The sequence below is a fragment of the Plasmodium knowlesi genome (assembly GCF_000006355.2).
Source record: "Plasmodium knowlesi strain H genome assembly, chromosome: 13".
Lineage (NCBI taxonomy): Eukaryota > Apicomplexa > Aconoidasida > Haemosporida > Plasmodiidae > Plasmodium > Plasmodium knowlesi.
Window position 1 is genome coordinate 1,672,024 of NC_011914.2, and position 20,894 is coordinate 1,692,917.

Genomic DNA, 20,894 nt, shown 5'->3' on the forward strand with positions numbered 1-20,894 from the left:
CATACACAGTTCAGGGGTTAATAAAATTACTATTACTATTACTATTACTATTTTTTATTTTTTTAAGCTTCTTCTAGGGGCAGGTCGCATTTTCCCGTGGAGGTTTGGCTATAGCACAACGGTGACCTCCTTTTCCGCACGTGCAGTGATTGGTTACTTTGTGCATAGTTGTTTTGTCGCCCCACCAGCGTATTATTTCCCCCGAACTCAGTTATTTCGCTGCAGGTGGTTTTCGTGGCGTTCAATATTTTCGAACCTGTGCAACATCACCCTTTTACCCTTTCCCTTGCTTTTTTTTTTTTTTTTTTTTTCTGCTGTATTTGCCTCCACGTGTGCCGCTTCTTCCGTTGCCACTTTCTCCGATTGTGCGTGAATTTCGGCGCTGGTAGTGGGTCTATCGTGTGAATACTTGTGAACCCTCTTTAGAATTTTCTCCACCAGTGTGGAAGGGTTCCTTCACACTGTATAGAAGCGTAGTGTTATTTAAAGGGGGGAAAATAAATAAATAAAAAGGAGAGAAAAAGTGGGACAGTGAAATGCCCTTTCGTTTTATCCACCGTAACTGAATACTTCTCATATAATGTCATGCCCCTTTCCCCCTTAACAAATATCTATCATATAGGTTATAAAATAAGCACAGGTATTTTTTTTTTTTTTTGTGTTTGCATATGCGCACGTATCCAGCGCTCCCAGTGAAAAAAGAAAAAAAAAAAAAAAAAAAAAAATGAATAATTGTTTAAACACCCCTGCCCCCCTTTTTTTTTTACGAAGTGATATTGTACAGTTTCCTCTTTTTTTTTTTTTAACCGAAAGAGGAAAAAAAAAAAAAAAAATAGGAGAAGTTATTGTTTTCTGAGGCTTCAAGTTTTATTTTGTTTTATTGTGTGTTTTTTTTTTTTTTTTTTTTTTTTTTCTCTGGGAACGGCTAAATTGTCCCTCTCTTCTATTTGTACCTTTTGCGCGACCAGCCCGCTTTGTGCGATCTGCTTCTTTTGCGCAATCTGCCGTTTGGTCCTCTTTTTTTTTTTTTTTTTTTTTTTTTTGTTTTTGTATGAACCTTACCGATACATAGCCAATCATCAATTGGGGTGTCCCCGCGTGTACTCACATGCATTTTATCTACTTGTGGTGGGGGCATATACCTAATACGCACACGTTTTCTCCCCTGAGCAACCTTACGCTCCCGCTTCTTACCACACCTATGCGTACGTAGCGTCCAAGCCCACGAATCTTCCCATATAAAAGAAAAAGAGAGTCCATTTATGAGTATCACTGTAGAATAGGAAAATCTTATAATGTTCGCTCCTCATAAGAGCCAGGAGATTAGTCAAATCTACGAACGAAACAATGAAGCGACACTCTATATAGGTAGGATGTCGGGGTAGCCAACTGTCCCGTTCACATTTCCTCATGTATTCAATTAACGCATATATATACTAATGTGTGCACTGTGTCCGCTCTCTCCCACCCCCGCCTGCAGCCAACTTAGACGCCCAAGTGGACGAAGAAATCCTGTGCGAGCTTTTTATGCAATGCGGTAACGTCAAGAATGTACACATACCACGGGATAAGATCAATGGGTTTCATGCAGGTAGGAGGTGTACCCTTGTGGGTGAAGCGCGCATCGTGTTGTATACATCTCCTGTTTGTACTTCACTCACTTATGTTTCATCACACACACATACACATACACACATATACACCTCAGGTTATGGCTTCGTGGAGTATGAATACGAATACGAGTGTGAGTACGCAGGGAAGGTGTTGAACATGACGAAACTATTCGGAAAGCCCCTGCGGTGCAACAAGGCGTCTCAAGATAAGAAATCCTTTGACGTAGGAGCGAATCTATTTATAGGAAACCTAGATGCAGAGGTGGATGAGAAAATGCTCTTCGATATTTTCTCCTCCTTTGGGCAAGTAGTAACCGTCAGGATAATTAGAAACGAAGATGATACATCTAGAGGACACGGATTTATCTCATACGATAACTTCGAATCCAGTGATATGGCCATCGAAAATATGAATAACCAATTTATATGCAACAAGAAGGTTCATATATCCTATGCATTTAAAAAGGATTCTAAAGGGGAGAGGCATGGAACAGCAGCTGAAAGATTCATTGCGGCTAATAAGGCTCTAAGTTTATTTTCAGGAAATGAAAACTCAAATAATCTAATGCCACATAATTTATCTAATGGAGAAAATACAACTAATACGAGGCGTGGTAAGAATAATGGTTCATTAAATGGAGAGAACAATCAATTTCTACGACCACCCTTAACATCTTCGAATGCTATCAACCCCCCATCGAGCAATTCCTTGCCGCCTGTTATGAATTCGTACTTTCCAGGAAATATGCCGCCCCCCATGGGGTCCAGTTTTCCCAATCAACCGATGAACATCAATAGCGCCATGCGCCCTAATGGCTCGTTCATGATGCCACAGAAAATCGGCAATCGGATGATGGGTAGTATGCCTCCCAACATGCCACCCATGAATATGCCTCCAGGAATGCCCCCCAACATGCCACCCATAAATATACCCCCGAATATGCCTCCTCCAAATATGCCTCTCAACATGCCACCCATGAATATACCCCCAAATATGCCTCCTCCAAATATCCCTCTCAACATGCCCATGAACATGCCACCTAACATGCCCCTCAACATGCCGATGAATATGCCCCCCAATTTCCCCCCCAACTTCCCACCGAATTTCCCTCCTTCCTTTGCCCCGAATTTTCCACCCAACATGCCCCCGAACTTTCCACCGAATTTCCCCCCCAATTTACCTCCCACGCCCCCGACCAACATGCAACTCAGCGGCTCCTTAAACGCATCATCAACTGCGGAACCGAATCCGAGTGGCCCAAATGAGCAAAATGAAGTTGCGGGCACTTAGCCCCAGGAGGCAAGGAGAAACGTGAAGAGGTGCATATTTTTACCAGACAAACGGAACAGTCTCATTTTATTACTGTGCCTTTTACACTGCGTTTTTGTAATGTACTTTTTTTTTTTTTTTTTTTTTTTTTTTTTTTTTTTTTCTGCCATCTTTGGAAGAGAGATAGGGACGTCCAGGGGCGCTCTTTCCTTGTCCCCCCCCTCCATTTGAAATGCACATGCGCCTACAGGGGAAAGGAGCATTTCCCCCTTTTTTTCTTTTTTTTTTTTTCTTTTTTTCATATAATATGCGCATTTTGCCCCTTTTAAACGACTTCCACTACTTCCATTTTATTTACTTTTCTGTTCATTTATTCTGCTACTCATTTTTTTTAACCAAGCGAATTATTACATAATTTTAAAAAGGATGTTTGAATCAAAAGACTCCTTAAGAATAACGGGAGCGTGCTTTCCTTTGATTGGGACAAGAGATTTAGGTTGTATTCTGATGATTTGTCGCTCCACCTGCTCATCTTCCTCTGCCGAGTAGTCTCTACCAAACAGCCCCTAAAGAGTAGTCTCTACGAAACAGTCCCTAAGGAATAGTTTCTACCTTGTGGAGCGGTAGTTTCGCCCCACCCCCGGCAGAGTGTAAGGCACGGCCAAAATTCCATATCCTTCCCCCGCTACTTCCCTCCTGAGTCGAAATAGTCCTCTTTCCAGGCGGCAACACTAATTGTGCTCTAGGAAACACGACAATTTTTTTTCTTTTTTTAAAATGAAAAAGCACCACGCGGAGAAATGTCAATGAGAGATATGCCAAGTTAACTGTGCAAATGATACATTGAATTGGAAAAAAAAAAAAAAAAAAAAAAAAAAAATACGCAAGGTGGAGGAACTCCGCTCCTCTAAAAATATACCCTGCTCTCGTTGCACGCTTCCAATGCCCATTCCCGGTGTAATTGAAGTAGCATTCGAAGGAGGGCCTAGTGTTCGCAATGGGCAACAGTAAGCAGCGAGGCTAAGGCATGCATGCAATAATGTGGGCCATGTACATGGACCCACGACATGCACTGTGGATAACACTCTAATTATTCCTCGAAGAGAACAACCTCCAAGCGAGCAAAACTCTACGTGGAACATTAAGGCAATTTGTGAGTATCTCCTTAGTTCTTCTACGGTGCAACGCTGTATGCGTGTAGTCTCCCATCCAGGCGCTTGATCGAACTGGTTCACGCAGGTGAGAAAGGGAGGAAGGTCATCAAGGAGAGGCCCCTCAAAGGAAACTCCTTATCAAAGTAAAATCTTTATCAAAGAAAACTCCTTATCAAAGGAGCCCATCCTTCACAAGTAGAATGATCACCCGGAAGAAAATATCCAAGACCAGGGGGAGGAGGAACCTCTTCCAACTCTACCTGAGTATGCAGGAGGAGAAATGTCAGAGTGAGGGGAGAGACCAAGACGATGTCTATGTGGATTCTCCACACGGGATTCATTCAAACCACCAAACTGCTGTCCACTCAAGAGAAAACGCCCACATTATGCACCTAGAAAAACAAGTCAAAATAAAATTGGAAGAGCAATCTAGCTTACTCTCCATCAAGGGGATTGACAGAGTGGATATCCAACAGAAGAAAGGAAAACATTCAATCATATGTATTCATTATATAAAAAACATGTGCATGAAAAATTTGTTTTGTAATTATTTACATCAATTAATTTATGCAAAAATACCAGCCTGTAAAAATTTCCTGAAAAATAATTACTGCGCTGATAAGGTACGAGGTTCTTGTATGTTTCGACATACCCAGGACAATGTCAACTCAGGAGGTTTTGGAGAAAGTAAGGATGAGCATCTGGATGATGTATTGAAGTTATTGTATGATAAAAATATTTGTGTGAACTATTTGTTGGGCTTTTGTAACCTAGGTTATAACTGCAAGAGGGTGCACAAATGTAAAAGTAGGAAATTCATTAACCTTATAAGTATCCTTCCGAAGTTTTATTTGGATAATATTTTAGTCAACCATAGTTTGTATGGGCAACTCTATAGCAACCAAAGAAAGCTTTCCTCAGATATGAACAAATTGAAGGATGCCTTAATTATCCTTAGTGGAGAGAAGTACCAAGAAAAGACACCTTTGTCTGCAACATCGAGTAATCTAAAAAACGATAAGGAAATATTTCCGACAGATGATACATCTTTGAGGAATTCAGATCATCAGCACCTACAGCAACACCAACGGGGAATCAACAGTGATACGCAGAGATACCGCGGTGGAGGTTTATCTCTTCAAAAAGACGACCAGAACGATAGACCTGAGGGAGGTGGGAGTTATCCAAATGGTTCAAATGCACAGAGCAACGCCAGGTATTACCATTCCAAAGTGGGGGGGAGTGGTGGTACTGACAATTTTGAAGATTATGTCCACCCTGGTGATAAAATCACAATGGCTAGTCGAGACAACGAAAAGGGATTCACAAACAACAGGGTGGGTACAAACGCTGAGAAGAGGAACCAAGAAAATGTGATGACCATCCCAAATATATACGACATAAACAATAATATTATCCCAAGTGAAAAAATAAAAATTTTTATAATCAAGTGTAATCAAATTTCCCACTTGTACTTATCCATTTTGTATGGAGTATGGGCCACGGGAAAAAACAACACAAGGAAATTTATCAACCTCTTTAAGGAAAATTACACCATCGTATTTCTTTTTTCCGTTAATGAAAGTGGAGGGTTTCAAGGTTATGCAAAGATGGTAACTGTACCGATTAAAAATCTGTATGAAAATTTATGGGGACCCATATCAAATAGATTGGGGGGAAATTTTCGCATCCAGTGGATAAAAATTGCCAAAATTGATTTTGATGCATTTAGGAATATGAGGAATCCGTGTAACGATAATTTGCCTCTGAAAAAAAGTAGAGATGGAACTGAGTTGCCTCTAAATTTGGCCTCCATCATATGCAATAGGATCTATGCTTTACCAAGTGAAGACTTCCTCGCAGGCACCATTTATGAGTACAAGCGCAGGATAAACCATGCCGCCTTTTTTCTGAATTTGCACAAACAGGGTTTGCTCAACAGCAACACCGTTTGGGACATGCGCATATATTGCCTCAACAAGCAATCCGACTGCGAACGGATTACCTTCATCGATGGCACGGAACAAGCCATTGGGTAGGAGCCAATCCGCGGTCAAACTACAACGCGACAACGATGCGCTTTTCCTTCGAGGAAGAGTAACATCACACGCGCGAAAAACAATTTGTTCCTTATGAAGAGTAAAAGAAATAAATCTTTGCGCGTGATAACCGTGCGCATTCCCCATTACTTTACTCCAAATGTAGGGATTATCATAAAAAATAAAAATAAAAATAAATAAATAAATAACAAAAGGAAATACAAAAAAGAGCAATTTTCCTTCCGACAGAGCAAAAAAAAAAAAAAAAAAAAGGATACTATATAAGAAACAAATTCAACTGAGTAGGTGTGTTTTCATATAGGACGGGGCGTGTTTAAAAAATAAAAAACGGGCACCGCTCTTGCCCGTCCTCTTACTGCAAAAATGTTTTCAATAAAACGTCAACCATTTTTTTTGTGCGTCACATAGCGAAGGGATAAGAAGCCAGTTGGAAAGAAATTGCTTATTCCATGAGAGAACAATCGATATTTGGAAAAAGAAGAGAAAACTTCCCAAGTCGTTGTTTAGGGACTTATAAGTATACCATTATCAATTTTTAATGATAAAGGGAAAAAAAAAAAAAAAAAAAAAGGTTACCTTCTTAAGTGAAAGGGAGAGCAAACCTTACCACAAATCCTGCAGACGAACAAACGTACCCATTTATACATTTACACGGAAATGTATTTGCGTGTAAAAATTCCCTTTCCAGCTAGCGAAAACGTGTTCTTATGAAAACGACGCCCCTCGGATCCCTGCTAATTTTAAATAGGTATTGTAGCAATTTTGAACGAAAAAATTTGTATAATATTATTTTCCCCTTTGCCCATTTCAAGCCCTTACTTTTTTTTTTTTTTTTTTTTTTTTTTTTCACCTCTCTACATACCTCGCAAGTCAGTTCCTTTTAATGTTCTTCACTTCATCCTTATGTATAGTAATGTATGTACCATTACGTGTGGCATCTCACTTTTTTTTTTCCGGTTCACTGTATTGTCACTCTTTACACCTTTTTTTTTTTCGCGTGACAGCGTGTACGTACCTCCCTGTGCGAAATTTTCCACCCCTACATGAAAACTGTTCACCATTACCCACGTGTAACTTCATAATTGCAACGTAGAAGCGTGGCAACGTGGCAACGTGTCGACGTGGCAATTGCTTAACCTCTTAACTTTGCAACTTGCCTCCCCCCCCCTTGACAAAATATGCGCCAACTCAGTTATTTTCACTTTCTTTTGTTTTTCGCCCTTTTGAACCGGTCGATAAAATTAACAAGGAGCTTCAGCTTCTACCACAACTTGGAGCACTCGAGCGCCCCCACGTACCTGAAGAAGAAACCCAACATGGTTTACGACCTCATAGTCATTGGAGGCGGAAGTGGTGGCATGGCCGCGGCTAGGCGAGCAGCCAGGTGGGTTCTCACAGAGGCGAAGCCCTCGTAAACAAACGAAAGGGTTCACTTCCGTTTGCATACACGTTATAATATTCGCCAACATATTTATCATAATGAAAATTTCCACGCACACACTTGTACACACACTTATATACACACTTATACACACACTCACATTCCAGGAACAAGGCGAAAGTTGCGCTCGTGGAAAAATCCTACTTGGGAGGCACCTGCGTGAATGTGGGCTGCGTGCCAAAGAAGGTAGAGGCTGTGAAAACCGGTGGAGATGAATCTTCCCTCTGTTTCAGATCTACCCAAATGTGGGGATAGCATTTATCTGTAGTGGAGAGCAAATGTGCTACTAGGTAGTATACATCCTTCCCCCATTTCTCATGGCCCTTTTTTTTTTGTCATTTCGGTTTTCCTTTTCCTCCCCGTCCCACCAGATAATGTTTAATGCTGCGTCCATTCACGACATCCTAGAAAATTCGAGGCACTACGGATTCGATACACAGTTCTCCTTCAACCTGCCGCTCTTGGTGGAAAGGAGAGACAAGTACATACGCAGGTTGAACGATATATATCGGCAAAATTTGAAGAAGGACAACGTGGAGTATTTTGAAGGCAAGGCCAGTCTGTTAAGCGAAAATAAAGTTTTAATAAAAAAGGTAAAACAACAAGGCCATCATTATGATGATCAGGAGGATGATGAAGAACATTATTATGAAGAAGATGATGAGGGTGATGATGAGGGTCAAGTGATCGAAGGGAAGAATATTCTCATAGCAGTAGGTAATAAACCAATCTTCCCAAATGTGAAAGGAATAGAAAATACTATTTCAAGTGATGATTTTTTTAAAATAAAGGAAGCCAAAAGAATAGGAATCGTAGGTAGCGGTTACATAGCAGTGGAACTCATTAACGTTGTTAAAAGGTTAGGAATGGAGTCGTACATTTTTGCAAGAGGAAATAGACTCCTCCGAAAATTTGATGAAACAATTATTAACGAATTAGAAAACGATATGAAAAAAAACAACATCAATATTATTACCCATGCTAATGTAGAAGAAATTGAAAAAGTGAAAGAAAAAAATTTAACCATTTATTTATCAGATGGTAGAAAATATGAACACTTCGATTATGTGATTTACTGTGTTGGTAGATCTCCAAATACAGAGGATCTAAATTTACAGGCACTCAATATAAAGACAGAAAAAAATTATATTATTGTAGATGATAATCAAAGGACAAATGTCAAACATATTTATGCTGTGGGCGATTGTTGTATGGTGAAAAAGAAACAAGAAATTGAAGATTTGAATTTATTGAAACTTTACAATGAAGAAGTATACTTAAAGAAGAAGGAGAACACCTCTGGCGATCAATATTATAATGTGCAGTTAACCCCAGTGGCTATTAATGCAGGAAGGTTGCTAGCCGATAGACTGTTCCTTAAGAGATCCAGAATAACCAATTATAAGTTGATACCTTCTGTTATCTTTTCTCATCCCCCAATTGGAACTATCGGATATTCAGAACAAGAAGCTATTGATATATATGGTAAGGAGAATGTGAAAATTTACGAATCCAGATTTACAAACTTGTTTTTCTCTGTTTATGATATGGACCCTGCACAGAAGGAGAAAACTTACCTCAAGTTGGTTTGCGTTGGTAAGGAGGAGTTAATTAAGGGCCTTCATATTGTCGGACTCAATGCAGACGAAATTGTACAAGGATTTGCTGTTGCCTTGAAGATGAATGCCACGAAGAAAGATTTCGACGAGACCATACCTATACACCCCACAGCTGCAGAGGAGTTCGTCACCATGCATCCCTGGATGAAGTGAGTTCCCTCTGGTAATAAGAAGGGCCATCCCTCTTTCCCAATTTGGCTGCTTCGCTGGTGCGATATACCTTTTTGGTTCACCATTTTGTGTGCACTTCCAATAATTAATAGATTCTTTGCATTGCGAACCTTCCCCTCATCTTTTTTTTAACTCGTTAAATCGATCAATCTGTGAGCAGGGCACCACTGCGAAATAAGTCGCCAGTGTTTTTTTGCCCATCGCTACACCACTTTCCACATGGAATATTTAAAAAAAAAAATTTTTCTTTTTTTTTTTTTTTTTTTTTTTTTTTTCCTTTTCGTTCGACGTAAAAGGGTTAAAAACGCGCTTAAAAAGGCATTTAAAAAAAAGCTGTAAAAATGGCCATACACAAATGTGTGCAGAAGAAGAAAAAAAAAAAAAAAATGGCTCCTATATATACATGCGTGGTAAACATTTTCCTGGTGCAAGGGTGTCCTTCCAACCATGGCATGAACACATCGCTGATGTGGGCGAGCAAATTTGTTAGACCCCTTTCAAAAGGGGTGCCCATCCAGAATCCGACCAGGTGTACAAGTAGAAAGGTGGCAAGGAGCCTTAAAAAGTTAAAGCCTCCAATTGGTGTCGTCTCCCTATATCTTACGGTTTGGCATTCTTGTAGTATAAGTACGACTTGGCAATGGCATGGCTGCACAAATTGTTGATGTTATCATTTAGCAAATTATTGCTCATGGTTAAGACGTAGGGGAAAAGTAAGGAGGGCTGTGGGATATTTTTAAAAATATTCTGCATGTTAATATCTTCTTCGTTTGTTTCTTGATTTTCATGCTCAATTTTATTTTTCTCTTTTTCAAGTTTTTTCTTTTCTTGGTAAATTTTTTGTGTCTGCAGTTGCTTGAAGACGTCCTTCTTATATTTTATCATTTTGTCTTGTTCCGTTTTTAGCAACTCAAGAGATTTGCACGTATCGTGGATGTAGCTCTCCAGAGAATCCACTTCCTGTGTATTTAAGTAATCCATAGAGGAAACAAAATTCTTGTTTTTATTTTTAAGTACCTTTAAAAAAAGGGAATTTAAAATCGAATTTTTTATGCGAATGGGTATTTTCTGCAAAATGGTTTTACTGTTCAGTTCCTTCTTCTTCAACTCAACATTCAAAATATCATTAAACTGATTAAATGTGCCATTTTTTATTTGATTCCTTATTTCAAAAACCACATCGACATCTATTTTATATGCAGAGAAGATTAATTTTCCATATTTTTCACTAAAGCAAAGGACAAAGGAGTTTTTGTTAATTAGGGAACACAACAAGAGTGTGGCCAACACATCTTTCTTTTTGATATCGCAAATGTTGATGTAAAATCCAAAGGGCGTTGTATCGAAATTTAATTCTGCCATAATATTAACATAATCATCATAATATGTGTTTACATCACTTATATATTTTTCTCCCTCTTCTTCATATTTATTTTTATTAAAATATAGGGCTAAATTATTTAGCAATTCGGTTTGTCTTTGTTTTGCAAGCTGATACTTGTTTGTGATTTTGGAGATTTTGTCTATGCATATATCTTCAATGTTGCACACACAAAATGATTGATTAACTTCTACAACGTTTAATTTTTTGGGATCGTTTTTTTTATTTTTTTTCCTGTCCTTTGCTGTATCTTTTCTTTTTTTACCATCGTCGTCATCCTCCTCATCATCATCATCATCGTAATCGTCCTCATCATCGTCATTGTCTTCGTCGTCATTTTTCCTTTTATTACCCGTTCCATCTTCTCCTTCTTCGTTATTTCCAGTTTTACCCTTTTTTTTTTTTTTTTTTTTTTTTTTTTCTTCACCATTTTTTATGTAATATCCTAGCAACTCTCCTCTCAGATCTTTGTTTTTGGCTATCTGACTGATGACCACACTGTTTAGCACAATTTCAAAGTCATCTCCTTCTGTCGAGCTATCACTGTCAATGTCTTTTTCTTCCTGTGCGTTTTCGATTTTCTCCTTTAACTGTTCCAGCTTCTCCGCTTCTGCTTCCTTCTTCTCCTTGGCCTCCGTTTGGGCCCTCATGTGGGGGGGTACGTACTTCATTGTGCCGACACGTGATGCTGAGTGGTGCGTGCAGACGATTACCTAACTCCGGCTATTTTGCAAAAGGGAAGGGAAAATGCCGTTTGTCTATGAGTGCGGCAAAAGTGTACCTGCGCGCCAAGTGAAGAGGCGTAAGGTGTTTTCTCCTGCTCTTCCTTGAGGTACGGGAAAAAAAACTCAAATGTCGCACCCAGAATAGTCAAAACTGCAATTTAGAAAAAAAAAAAAAAAAAAGCAATACAACTAAAAGCAACACAGCAAAACAGAACAATAATATAACTTATCAAGAAAATGGTAGCGAAACAAACTTTTAATTTTTTTGTACTCAAAAAAAAAAAAAAAAAAAAAAAAAGGATGAATTAATGGGCTGAAAATTTAATTCCGGTGAGCATGACACATGCTGATGCAAACCCCTACGTGCATACGCATCTACATCGGCACATCCCTACGCGAGCACAAGGAGGGGCAAACTATGTAACAACGCGTCAGATGTCCACGAAAATCAGTAGGGTAATGCAAAAATTGTTGTTTTAGCAGAACCAAGCAGGGGTGTAAATTTTTCTTTTTCTTTTTCTTTTTTACGCGGGGTGGGAGGATGAATTTCCCTTTCTATGAACCCTCGGCCAAGGCTGATATTGCTGTTCTGTTATTGGGTTACTAATTTAACGAAAATGCAAAAGAATAAAATTAGGCAAAAATGTACCATCAAAATATAGGATGGGGAGTATATGTGAACATACATAATACGCTGGGGGTGTTGGTCAATTTAGGGTATTCAGCGCTGTGACATTACATTTAACCATGTCAATAAAAAAATCGTATGAAAAGAAGGGGGGGGGGGAAGAAAAAAATTTTAAAGTGTACGTTATATATAATGCGACATATTTATGTATTTCATTTTATGTAATTTTATATTTGGTATCTACATATCCTTCTGCGTTTTTTTTCTTTTTTTTTCTTCCTTTTCGTAGTTGAAGGGTTACTTTCTCCTTATGTTGGTAAAAATGGCCTACGCTGAAACGCGTGGTTTTTGCTTATGCTTGTGCTTAATACGCAGGGAAATGTATGCAAATGCGTACCGCGCATAAATACATATGTATTTTTATTATGTACATTTATTTTCCCTCCGTGAAGTGATGATTGGGGAGTAAGAACGCGCGCGAAAGAAAAAAATGAAGTGAGAGTAAGAATGAAATGGGAAGAAAACATTATCTGATAAGAAAAAAAAAAAAGATGAAAAGGAAAACCGAAATGAAAAAAAGGGGGCGCAACGGCATAAAGTAAAAAAAAAAAAAAAAGAAAAAAAAAAAAAACAGGTTACAGTCAGGTTCAGCATACAATGCGCGCTATGCGAAAATTTAGCCGAGAAAATGGCGTGCGAACAAGTGACACCGGAAGTGGCAAACAGGCACCGCGTGGTCTTTCGCCTGGCCGCTTTTCTTTGCCGCTTCCCTTCTGCAGTGGAAAGGCTGCCCCTCTTTTATAGTTCGTATCGTTGACGCAATACTTGGTGCAGGAAAAAATAATCACGGGATTGTGAAATCAAAAAGAGGAGGGGGCAAGCTGTTTTCCCTTGCGCACGCACGCACGTAAAGTTGGTGGATGGCACGTACATATGTATGTACGCACTTATGGGCGTATGCGCGCATACCGAGGTGGGCCTTCCTTCACACACGATTAGCATGCGTTTTTTTCCACCCTCTTGGGCCAAAACACCCCACTTGTTAGACTTTCTCCTCTCCGTTTTTTTTTTTTTTTTTTTTTTTTTTTAAACTAACCACTTTTTTCGCATAAAGTTGGGAAATCTACATTAGTTTTCTATCCGTTTAGAAATGATCAATTTTTTTTTTTTTTTTTTTCCGCTGTTTGAAATATGAACAATTGGAAAAAGGGAGCGTTGTAAAAGGGGCAAGTTAAATCGGTAAAGCGGAAAATTTGTGGAGAAGCGAAATTGCGAAACGGTTAAGTTGCCAAAATGGTGAAACAGAAAATACCCCATTAGGTGACACGCATGAATTAATTTTCCCGAAGGTTTGGATTTGGTTCACACAATGTGAAATTTTGGTGATTTTTTTTTTTTTTTTTTTTTTTTTTTCCTCTCATCTACATGTGTGGTTTGATTTCACCTCACATGTTTTTCTTTTTCGTATTTTGTACCATTGTGTCGACGTGAGGTACCACGCAGTTTAACCTGACGTCGTCGCGTTTTTCGAGTTCCTCTCCAATGGAGCAGTCTGCAGGTATAATCTTTCTCGATGGCAGACGCAGTGCGAATGTCAACCCAACGGCAACATTAGCCACCACCCCCAGTGTATATACAAAAGCGATTGCTTGATGATACCTCCACGCCCTACTTTGTTCACTTGTGTGAGACCATATCCCCATTACACTCACTGCTGCTGTCATTCACTTCCTCCCTTGGTAGAGTTACATCCGAGGGATTTGTCAAGGAGGACCAGTGAAGCATTTTCTTCGTCAAAGCAGGGGTATGTACTTAAGGGTGTGCACGCCTGGATGGCTCGTCGACGGTTGCGCGGTGTAATATCTGAGTGCTTACACAACGCGACATGTCGACAACTTGGTATCCTGTCATGCAAACATAAATAACAATTCAATCTGTTGACCGCTTAATGTGCACTTATTTTATTCTATTATTATTATTATTAATTTATTTTATTTTTTTTTTTTTCACTTGTCCCCCCAACGTCGATGTACCCCTTCACGCATGCCCCTCTTGGAAATATCAGCAGCGAAGAGGTTAGCGAAGAGGTCAACGAAGAGGTCAGCGAAGAGGTCAGCGAAGAGGTTAGCTTCGAGGAGCTAAAAAAAAAAGTCAAGGATTTGGAGCTGCAGCTCGAGTACGAAATAAATCGACACGAGGCTGAGGTGCAGGAGAAGTAAGAGGAAAAAAAAAAAAAAAAAAAAAAAAAAAAAAAAGAAAAAGAAAAAGAAAAAGAAAAAGAAAAAAGAAAAAGAAAAAGGCGAAAAAAATGTGCCAAAAAGGCACAACAACTGTTGTGATGACGTGTAAAAGGCAACCCCTTTCGACTCGCTCGAATTTGTGCAAACCCGCACATGTCTATGAATTACCAAGAACAACCACGCGGCCTCATTCACAATGACCCCCTGGCACAGAATAATCTGGGCACATAGGCCCTGATATCTCCTACTCACCTCCTCGTTCTTCCCACCAAATGAGCAGAGAGGAAAACATAAAATCACTGGAAGAAAAAATAAACGAGTTAGAGAATTCGAGAAAAGAAGCCGAGGAAAAGGATGAAGCGGTCCTAAACATGAGCGAACAGCTCCTTATTTTATCGAACAAGTATGATGTCTTGGTGAAGGAGTCGAAGCTACAGGAAGAGGAACTGAAACATTTAAAAAATAAAAAAAAATACAGAAACGATAAAACGAATGAGTTTATAATTACACTAAAAAAACAAAATGAAGATTTTAAAAAGGACAATGAAACTCTAACGAACAAATATTCCGATTTGCTTACGGAAAATAGTGGCCTTAAATGCTCCTACAAAATGCTACAAGAACAACTGCAGGAGAGTCAAAAGAATTTGGAATTGTTAAAGATGCATAATACAAAGGTGAGTTATGCATTTCGGATGGAAAGTGATATTTGTAACGTGAGCTCCTACACGATGTTCTCCTTCATCGACAGGTTCATGAGGTTGTTCGATTTGTTAACCTGCACCCCACACAGGGGATACGTCAATACATGATCTTCTCTCCACACACACATATAATACACTCTACAGGAGTTTGACGAGAAAAGCGCCCTTCAAATTTTAAATCTCGGAACGGTTAGAAATTTTTTTTTTTTAACATGTGAATGATTCATACCTTTTCCAAATTTCAACATCATCTTATTTTTAAAAAACTCAACCTTCTTATACTATGGGTTTACTATATTTAAGGGGGGGGGGAGTTGAGGGAGGTTGTCCTGCTCATCTGCATATGTGTGTGTTTTAACCTTTCCTACGTGATGAATCCACTAAGTGTGTTCTTTCTCCGTACTGTTATTCTCTTCATTTTACTTTTACCCCTTCCCTTCTGCACTCATCCCGTTCGTCCAATTTTCAGGGCCTACTGAACAAGAGCATCTTCAACAAAGGTACCATCGCGTGTTGCATTTTTCTCTTTAAGCTCAGTTGGGCTTCCCACTTTTCACTCTCCTAATTTTCCTTACAGATGGAAAAGAAGCCAATCCACTCAAACTAGAAATAGAATACAAAGATATGATAATAAAAAAATTGCTTCGGAAGAGGATGACGCAGGAGATGATGAAGGGAATGGACCAAAGCAACAATGGGAGCTGTAATGGGAAGGAAAGTACAGTGGGAAAGGATTCCGACAAAAAGGGGAAGGAGTGTGCAAATGAGGGGGATTCCCCAAACAATAATACCTTTAATCACAATGGGGAGCAACTAATTACATTCGAGGTTAGTCTTTAAGAAAAGTGCGGTGAATTGTCTTTCCTTTACATCAAATCATATTTCGTCCTATTTCTATTACATCGCCATGGATTTACCTCTGTCCATCTTACATTGTTTCTTTATCCTTATAAATCCTTCACTTGTGTGCAGAAAAAACTGGAGGAACTATACCAAAAGTGTTTGGAATCACAGAGCGACAATGACCAATTGAAGGTGGGGAGAGAAGAAACAACGGGAAACGGCGTGAACACCGACATCGACATTGCTATAGCTGTGTCTGCACTAGCTCGGCTTTTTACATCCCGCATGGTCACCTCGCGTTAATACCACATGTGTATATCCCCCTTCGCAGAACAAAATTAAAAAGTTGACTGATCATATAGATGAGCTGAAAAAGGAAAACGCGGATTTGATAGGAATAATCGTAAGTGATTTTGCCTCCCCCCCCCCTCGGTTTTTCTTGCCAATCACATGTATCGAATAAATATAAAAATGAACCCTCATTTTTGCATGTCAATAAAATACTTGTTCATATTTCTTTATACCCACCTCCCCTCCCCCCCCTTTCCGCTATACCTCCTTGTCCTCTCAAAATTAGGATACTCTTAGAGAGTACATCAACAAAGCCTACCGCGAGGATGTGAATGTTCACCAGTAAGTCTTTCCTCGCAATGACATTTGCCACTGTACAGAGGAATTGTCCCCCATCTGCATTGTTCCGTTTAAGCACTTCATAGATATTTCTCTTCCTCCCAAATGTGCAGATTTGACGATTTGATAAACAACCTCCTTAAGGAGAACTCAACCCTGAATGACGAACTGTCCAAGCAGAAAAGGAAGTAATGACCCCCTGGGAGGAAAAAAAATGAAAAAAAAAAAAAAAACATAACAAACGTACATTTGAACATAGTAACAGCACCTGTGTGGTGAATACATCAATCAGTGTGCCACACGTGAAGGTGCCCCATCTAATCGATTCGTTATTCCCCTTTTGTGCTAACAATAAAACTCCCTCACAGGAACATGGTGGACACCTACTTCTTCAATAAAGAACTGCAACTGATACAAAGCGACAAATTTAAAATTATAGAAAAATTTGATGAGGCCAATGTGAATAATTTCCCCCACATATACCAACCGCTACACGTCACTCTTAATGAATCTCCACATGAATACCATCAAAAATTCCCTGAAAAACGGGAAGCAGGAAAATATCACGGGGATATTGCTAATCCTAACAAGGAGAAAGATGAGAGAAAAAATGGAAAAAACTCTCACCTGGTAAAGTCCAACAATCCGGTAATCACAGATGAGTTGGTTCACACATACATGAAGGATTATATGATGAATGTTCAGAAAAGGACATGATGGCTAGACTGTCTAGACTTATTTCAGGGGGAGGGGGGGGAGGGTTATCTGACAGAGCGGTTAGGCGAAGAAGCAATGGAACATCTGATTTATCCTCCCTCGATTATAATGCACCGCGTCAAAATCTGTACCTGCACATGTGAACACTTCTCCATAATTTAGCAGTTACAAAGAGGAGGATGCACTGTGCGAATTATTATATTTTTTTTTTTTTGTTTCTTTTTTGGTTCTTTTTTGGTTTCTATTTCGGTCCTTTTTTTGTGTGTGTGTGCGTTTAGGTAGCTCGCCGAGCCAGCTTTACTTCCTCAAATCAGCCAAGGATATTAAAAAAAAAAAAAAAAAAAAAAAAAAAAATTATCGAGGTGTTCCAACTTTCTTTGGCTATTTCCTCATCTCAGTCGTACAACCGTGTTAGGCACGAAAAGGGCCACATCCTTTTTTTCTTTTTTTTGTCTTATCGTGCCCCATGCCTTGTCGTATAAGCGGCACTCTTTTGTACGTTTATGTTTGTGTTATTGTTCATGGGTGTGTTCATACGTGTGTGTACTTCTCTGTGACGTTCACCTTTGCGCGCGCAGTATTCATTTATTTTTATTTTTTTTTTTTTACCCCCCTGAGCGAACAATCCTTAAAAAGGTAAAAAGCTCGAACTTGCTTTTAGCGCCCCTTTTCGGTGTGCGCCCAAAACTCACACAGTTAAGTGACGTCCATCGCCATTTTAAATTTCCCCTTTGGAACTAATCGGCTGAATTTAAATCCGCCTTGCGCGGGGAAAGCAAATTCGTATAACATAACAGTACGGTGAGTCAGCCAATCTGAGGGAGTTCCCTTTTTTCCCGCGTTCCTTCCCTTTTGCAAATATAATCACAGCATATTAACAAATGCAAGAGAAAATTGACTGAAACAAATGCAAGAGAAAATTGACTGAAACGAATGCAAGAAAAAATTGACTGAAACAAATGCTCAAATAAGTCCCAATAGTACAGTCCTTTCCAGCCGTTAACCCTGAACATTGAACACTGATAAAATCCCAGACGAACATGGACTTGGACCAAGTTGAAGAAAGGATAAAAAAACTTGAAGAAAATATTGCCAAATTCGAGGAGCAGGAATTACGCAACATAGAAAATATAAAAAATGAAATAAAACTTCTTGACACACATGTGAGTGAAATGAACAAAAAAAAAAACAGCAAAAAATTGCTACACGCGAACAAATGCTTTGCACAAAAATTATTGCAAAAAAAGGAAAATTGTAACAAAAAAAAAAAATATATGAAAGATATAAAAAGGGATGTTCTTTTTCAAATAAAATTAGTAAAGGACGAAAACAACGCAAAAAAAAAAAATGAAAACTTGTTGCACAAACATTTTAACTTCCAACACTTAAAAGAATTCACAGACCAAGTGAAGCAAAACTTTTTAATGTTAAATGTTCGGAGAGAATATTCCATAAAGTCTATCTTTGAAGAAATTAGCAAAATTAAAAATAAATCCATTGCATATTTGAATAAATTCTTAATCATACAAAAAGAAATTAACTCCCTTCTGCAGACGATAAATAATAATGCCTTGACTGATATTTTCGTCCTGGCCAAAAATTCCTTGCTATTTCAGAAGGAAGTGGCGAATATGTTTCAGCGTTTTTACCACCAGGTGGAAAATTCCATCACCGGGCTGTAACTGGCGAGGGGCACAGAGGGGGTACTTGCATACGTTCCCAATGTGGGCATTCGCACTGTGTGTATATTTATCCTGTCTGGATTGCGAGATGCGATTTTCCGTAACTCTTCTTTAATCCCCTTTTTGGAATGTGCTTACACTTCCCGCTACGGAAAAAGTAGACGGCCTTGCATCCCTGCCGAATGAGGCCCTCTTACATAATCGTCAGCTTCTTTTAATTCTTAAATGATTTACTCTAGGGGCGCAGAAGAGACGCCTTCCTTAAAGGAATCCCCCTCTTCACAACGCTCCAAAACGGATACCTTCTCCAGGTTGGAAACTACACCTTGAAGCGAGGGTGGACGCGATTCGTGCAGCTAGCCAAAACGAACACACTGTATAGATGTTGCCATGTTCCTTTCCGCTGGTCCGGTTCGCTACATTTACTACCTCATTCCGTTTTTGTTTACGTTGCATTGGAAACCAGTGCAATAGCATAGGAGCAGAAAGGAATTTTTTTTTTTTTTTTTTTTTTTTTTCATATATTTGAAGACTCAGCTGCGTGTTTGTTCACTTCGTAAATGCAATTTTAACGCATTCTTACAATCCGTTAAAAATATAACTTCCTTTAACTGCTCTCTGAACGTGCGGGTAGGAGGTCCAACAAGGACGTTGCAACGTTTGGCGTAAAGTGTGAAAAAGAAAAATTGCATTGAAATGTGTGGCAACGGGTGATACAGACTGTCGTCAAGTACTGTGGCGCGTTAGAAGGACGAAAAAAAAAAAAAAAAAAAAGATTTACATATGTATGCCGACCCTTTGGGCACTTATAAGAAAATGTGCAAAATTTTCCTATCCTTCTTTTTTCGTGCTAAACATTGCATCGACAGCATATACGTTTTTCCTGCCTGTGCGTTATGACAGTTTGCTTTGTAGGGTGAATTTCTACGTGGAAGAGGGGCACCAATCCCCCTTTAACGAACTCTAAGTTGCCCTGTGAGTGGTGAAAACATTCACAGAAAGGATTGTTAAAGTACCGCCATTTTACGCTTCGAACTTTGTACTTCGGGCAAAGGCATAATGGCATACGCATAGAATGCTCGAGGGCGAGTTTTGTATTGCAAAGCACGTGTAGTTACGGTAGAAGTTGAGGCACGTACAAACTATAGGCGCGGTGGTAATGGTGGAGGTGTATCTATAACTTGTACACATATATCTTCCTACCACCAGTGCGCCACCGTTACCAATTGTACGCCTCTAAGGAAGGGAAAAAAACTAATAACAAACTTGCAGCCACATTGTATTTTATCCTACACCGATGGTATATATATATTTTTTTCTTTTTTGTTTGTTTCAAAAATGGAAGTTACCTGAACTATTTCATTGCACGCCTTTTTTCCCTTTCTAGTAGATATAGGTATATACTTCAGATGGTAAAGTTGCAGAAAAAAAAAAAAAAAAAAAACCAACCGGCAAGGGCGACCAAAGGAATAATGAATTCAAGTCAACCCCAAATGTGCAAACATAGAGCACCTGTCAATGGATTAACGGGGTTTAAACGAAACTTAAACGTTTCTCCTTTAAAGTGAAGATATATATAAACGCCGTCTGGCCTATATGCTTTAATGCTATGTATAGGAAAGGCCAATTTTTTATTTTCACCTCCGAGGAGCCATTTCTATGCGCAAAACTTTGCATACCCAACTGGGTTTATTTCCTTTCTATGCTTTATTTCTTTTATCCAATTGGAGCTTCAAAAAAAAAAAAAAAAAAAAAAAAAAAAAAAGAGGGCGAAAAGACTACGCTTCGTTTTTTTTTATACCGTACGTTGTTAACCACTCTTGCTGCGTTCGCCCACCTCGGAATCCCGCGTAGAGCAAATTTGCCCCACCCCCACCCCTAGTTTTCTTTTCCATGTACATGCGCAGAGGGAAAAGAAAAAGGTAACCAAAAAAAAAATAATAAGTACGGGAAAAAAGCACGGAAAAATAGGTATGGAAAAAAAAATCACAGAAAAATAGGTATGGAAAAAAAAAT

At 39.1% G+C, this 20,894-nt stretch overlaps 6 protein-coding genes across 6 annotated transcripts; 5 read left to right on the forward strand and 1 right to left on the reverse strand.

Annotated features, from left to right (window-relative positions):
* Positions 1-1,295: 1,295 nt before the first annotated feature.
* On the forward strand, positions 1,296-2,904 carry PKNH_1338000 (splicing factor 3B subunit 4, putative; the record flags this gene model as incomplete). The annotated part of the gene is made up of 3 exons (XM_039113557.1): positions 1,296-1,368; positions 1,481-1,591; positions 1,709-2,904. The coding sequence occupies 3 exons, from the start codon at positions 1,296-1,298 to the stop codon at positions 2,902-2,904; spliced, it is 1,380 nt and encodes a 459-aa protein (XP_038969933.1).
* A 1,333-nt stretch (positions 2,905-4,237) lies between these two features.
* PKNH_1338100 (YTH domain-containing protein 1, putative) lies at positions 4,238-6,076 on the forward strand (the record flags this gene model as incomplete). Its single annotated transcript, XM_002260775.1, has 1 exon — positions 4,238-6,076. The coding sequence occupies one exon, from the start codon at positions 4,238-4,240 to the stop codon at positions 6,074-6,076; it is 1,839 nt and encodes a 612-aa protein (XP_002260811.1).
* A 1,199-nt stretch (positions 6,077-7,275) lies between these two features.
* Positions 7,276-9,310, forward strand: PKNH_1338200 (glutathione reductase, putative; the record flags this gene model as incomplete). Its single annotated transcript, XM_002260776.1, has 3 exons — positions 7,276-7,481; positions 7,646-7,724; positions 7,910-9,310. 3 exons carry the CDS (start codon positions 7,276-7,278, stop codon positions 9,308-9,310), a joined length of 1,686 nt encoding a protein of 561 aa, XP_002260812.1.
* Positions 9,311-9,928: 618 nt separating this feature from the next.
* Positions 9,929-11,380, reverse strand: PKNH_1338300 (eukaryotic translation initiation factor 3 subunit H, putative; the record flags this gene model as incomplete). The annotated part of the gene is made up of 1 exon (XM_002260777.1): positions 9,929-11,380. One exon carries the CDS (start codon positions 11,378-11,380, stop codon positions 9,929-9,931), a length of 1,452 nt encoding a protein of 483 aa, XP_002260813.1.
* Positions 11,381-13,604: 2,224 nt separating this feature from the next.
* Positions 13,605-17,196, forward strand: PKNH_1338400 (conserved Plasmodium protein, unknown function; the record flags this gene model as incomplete). The annotated part of the gene is made up of 12 exons (XM_002260778.2): positions 13,605-13,620; positions 13,806-13,866; positions 14,128-14,277; positions 14,583-14,979; positions 15,151-15,195; positions 15,476-15,506; positions 15,584-15,834; positions 15,979-16,041; positions 16,181-16,252; positions 16,427-16,482; positions 16,593-16,667; positions 16,848-17,196. 12 exons carry the CDS (start codon positions 13,605-13,607, stop codon positions 17,194-17,196), a joined length of 1,566 nt encoding a protein of 521 aa, XP_002260814.2.
* A 1,040-nt stretch (positions 17,197-18,236) lies between these two features.
* On the forward strand, positions 18,237-18,878 carry PKNH_1338500 (conserved Plasmodium protein, unknown function; the record flags this gene model as incomplete). Its single annotated transcript, XM_002260779.1, has 1 exon — positions 18,237-18,878. One exon carries the CDS (start codon positions 18,237-18,239, stop codon positions 18,876-18,878), a length of 642 nt encoding a protein of 213 aa, XP_002260815.1.
* Positions 18,879-20,894: the final 2,016 nt, after the last annotated feature.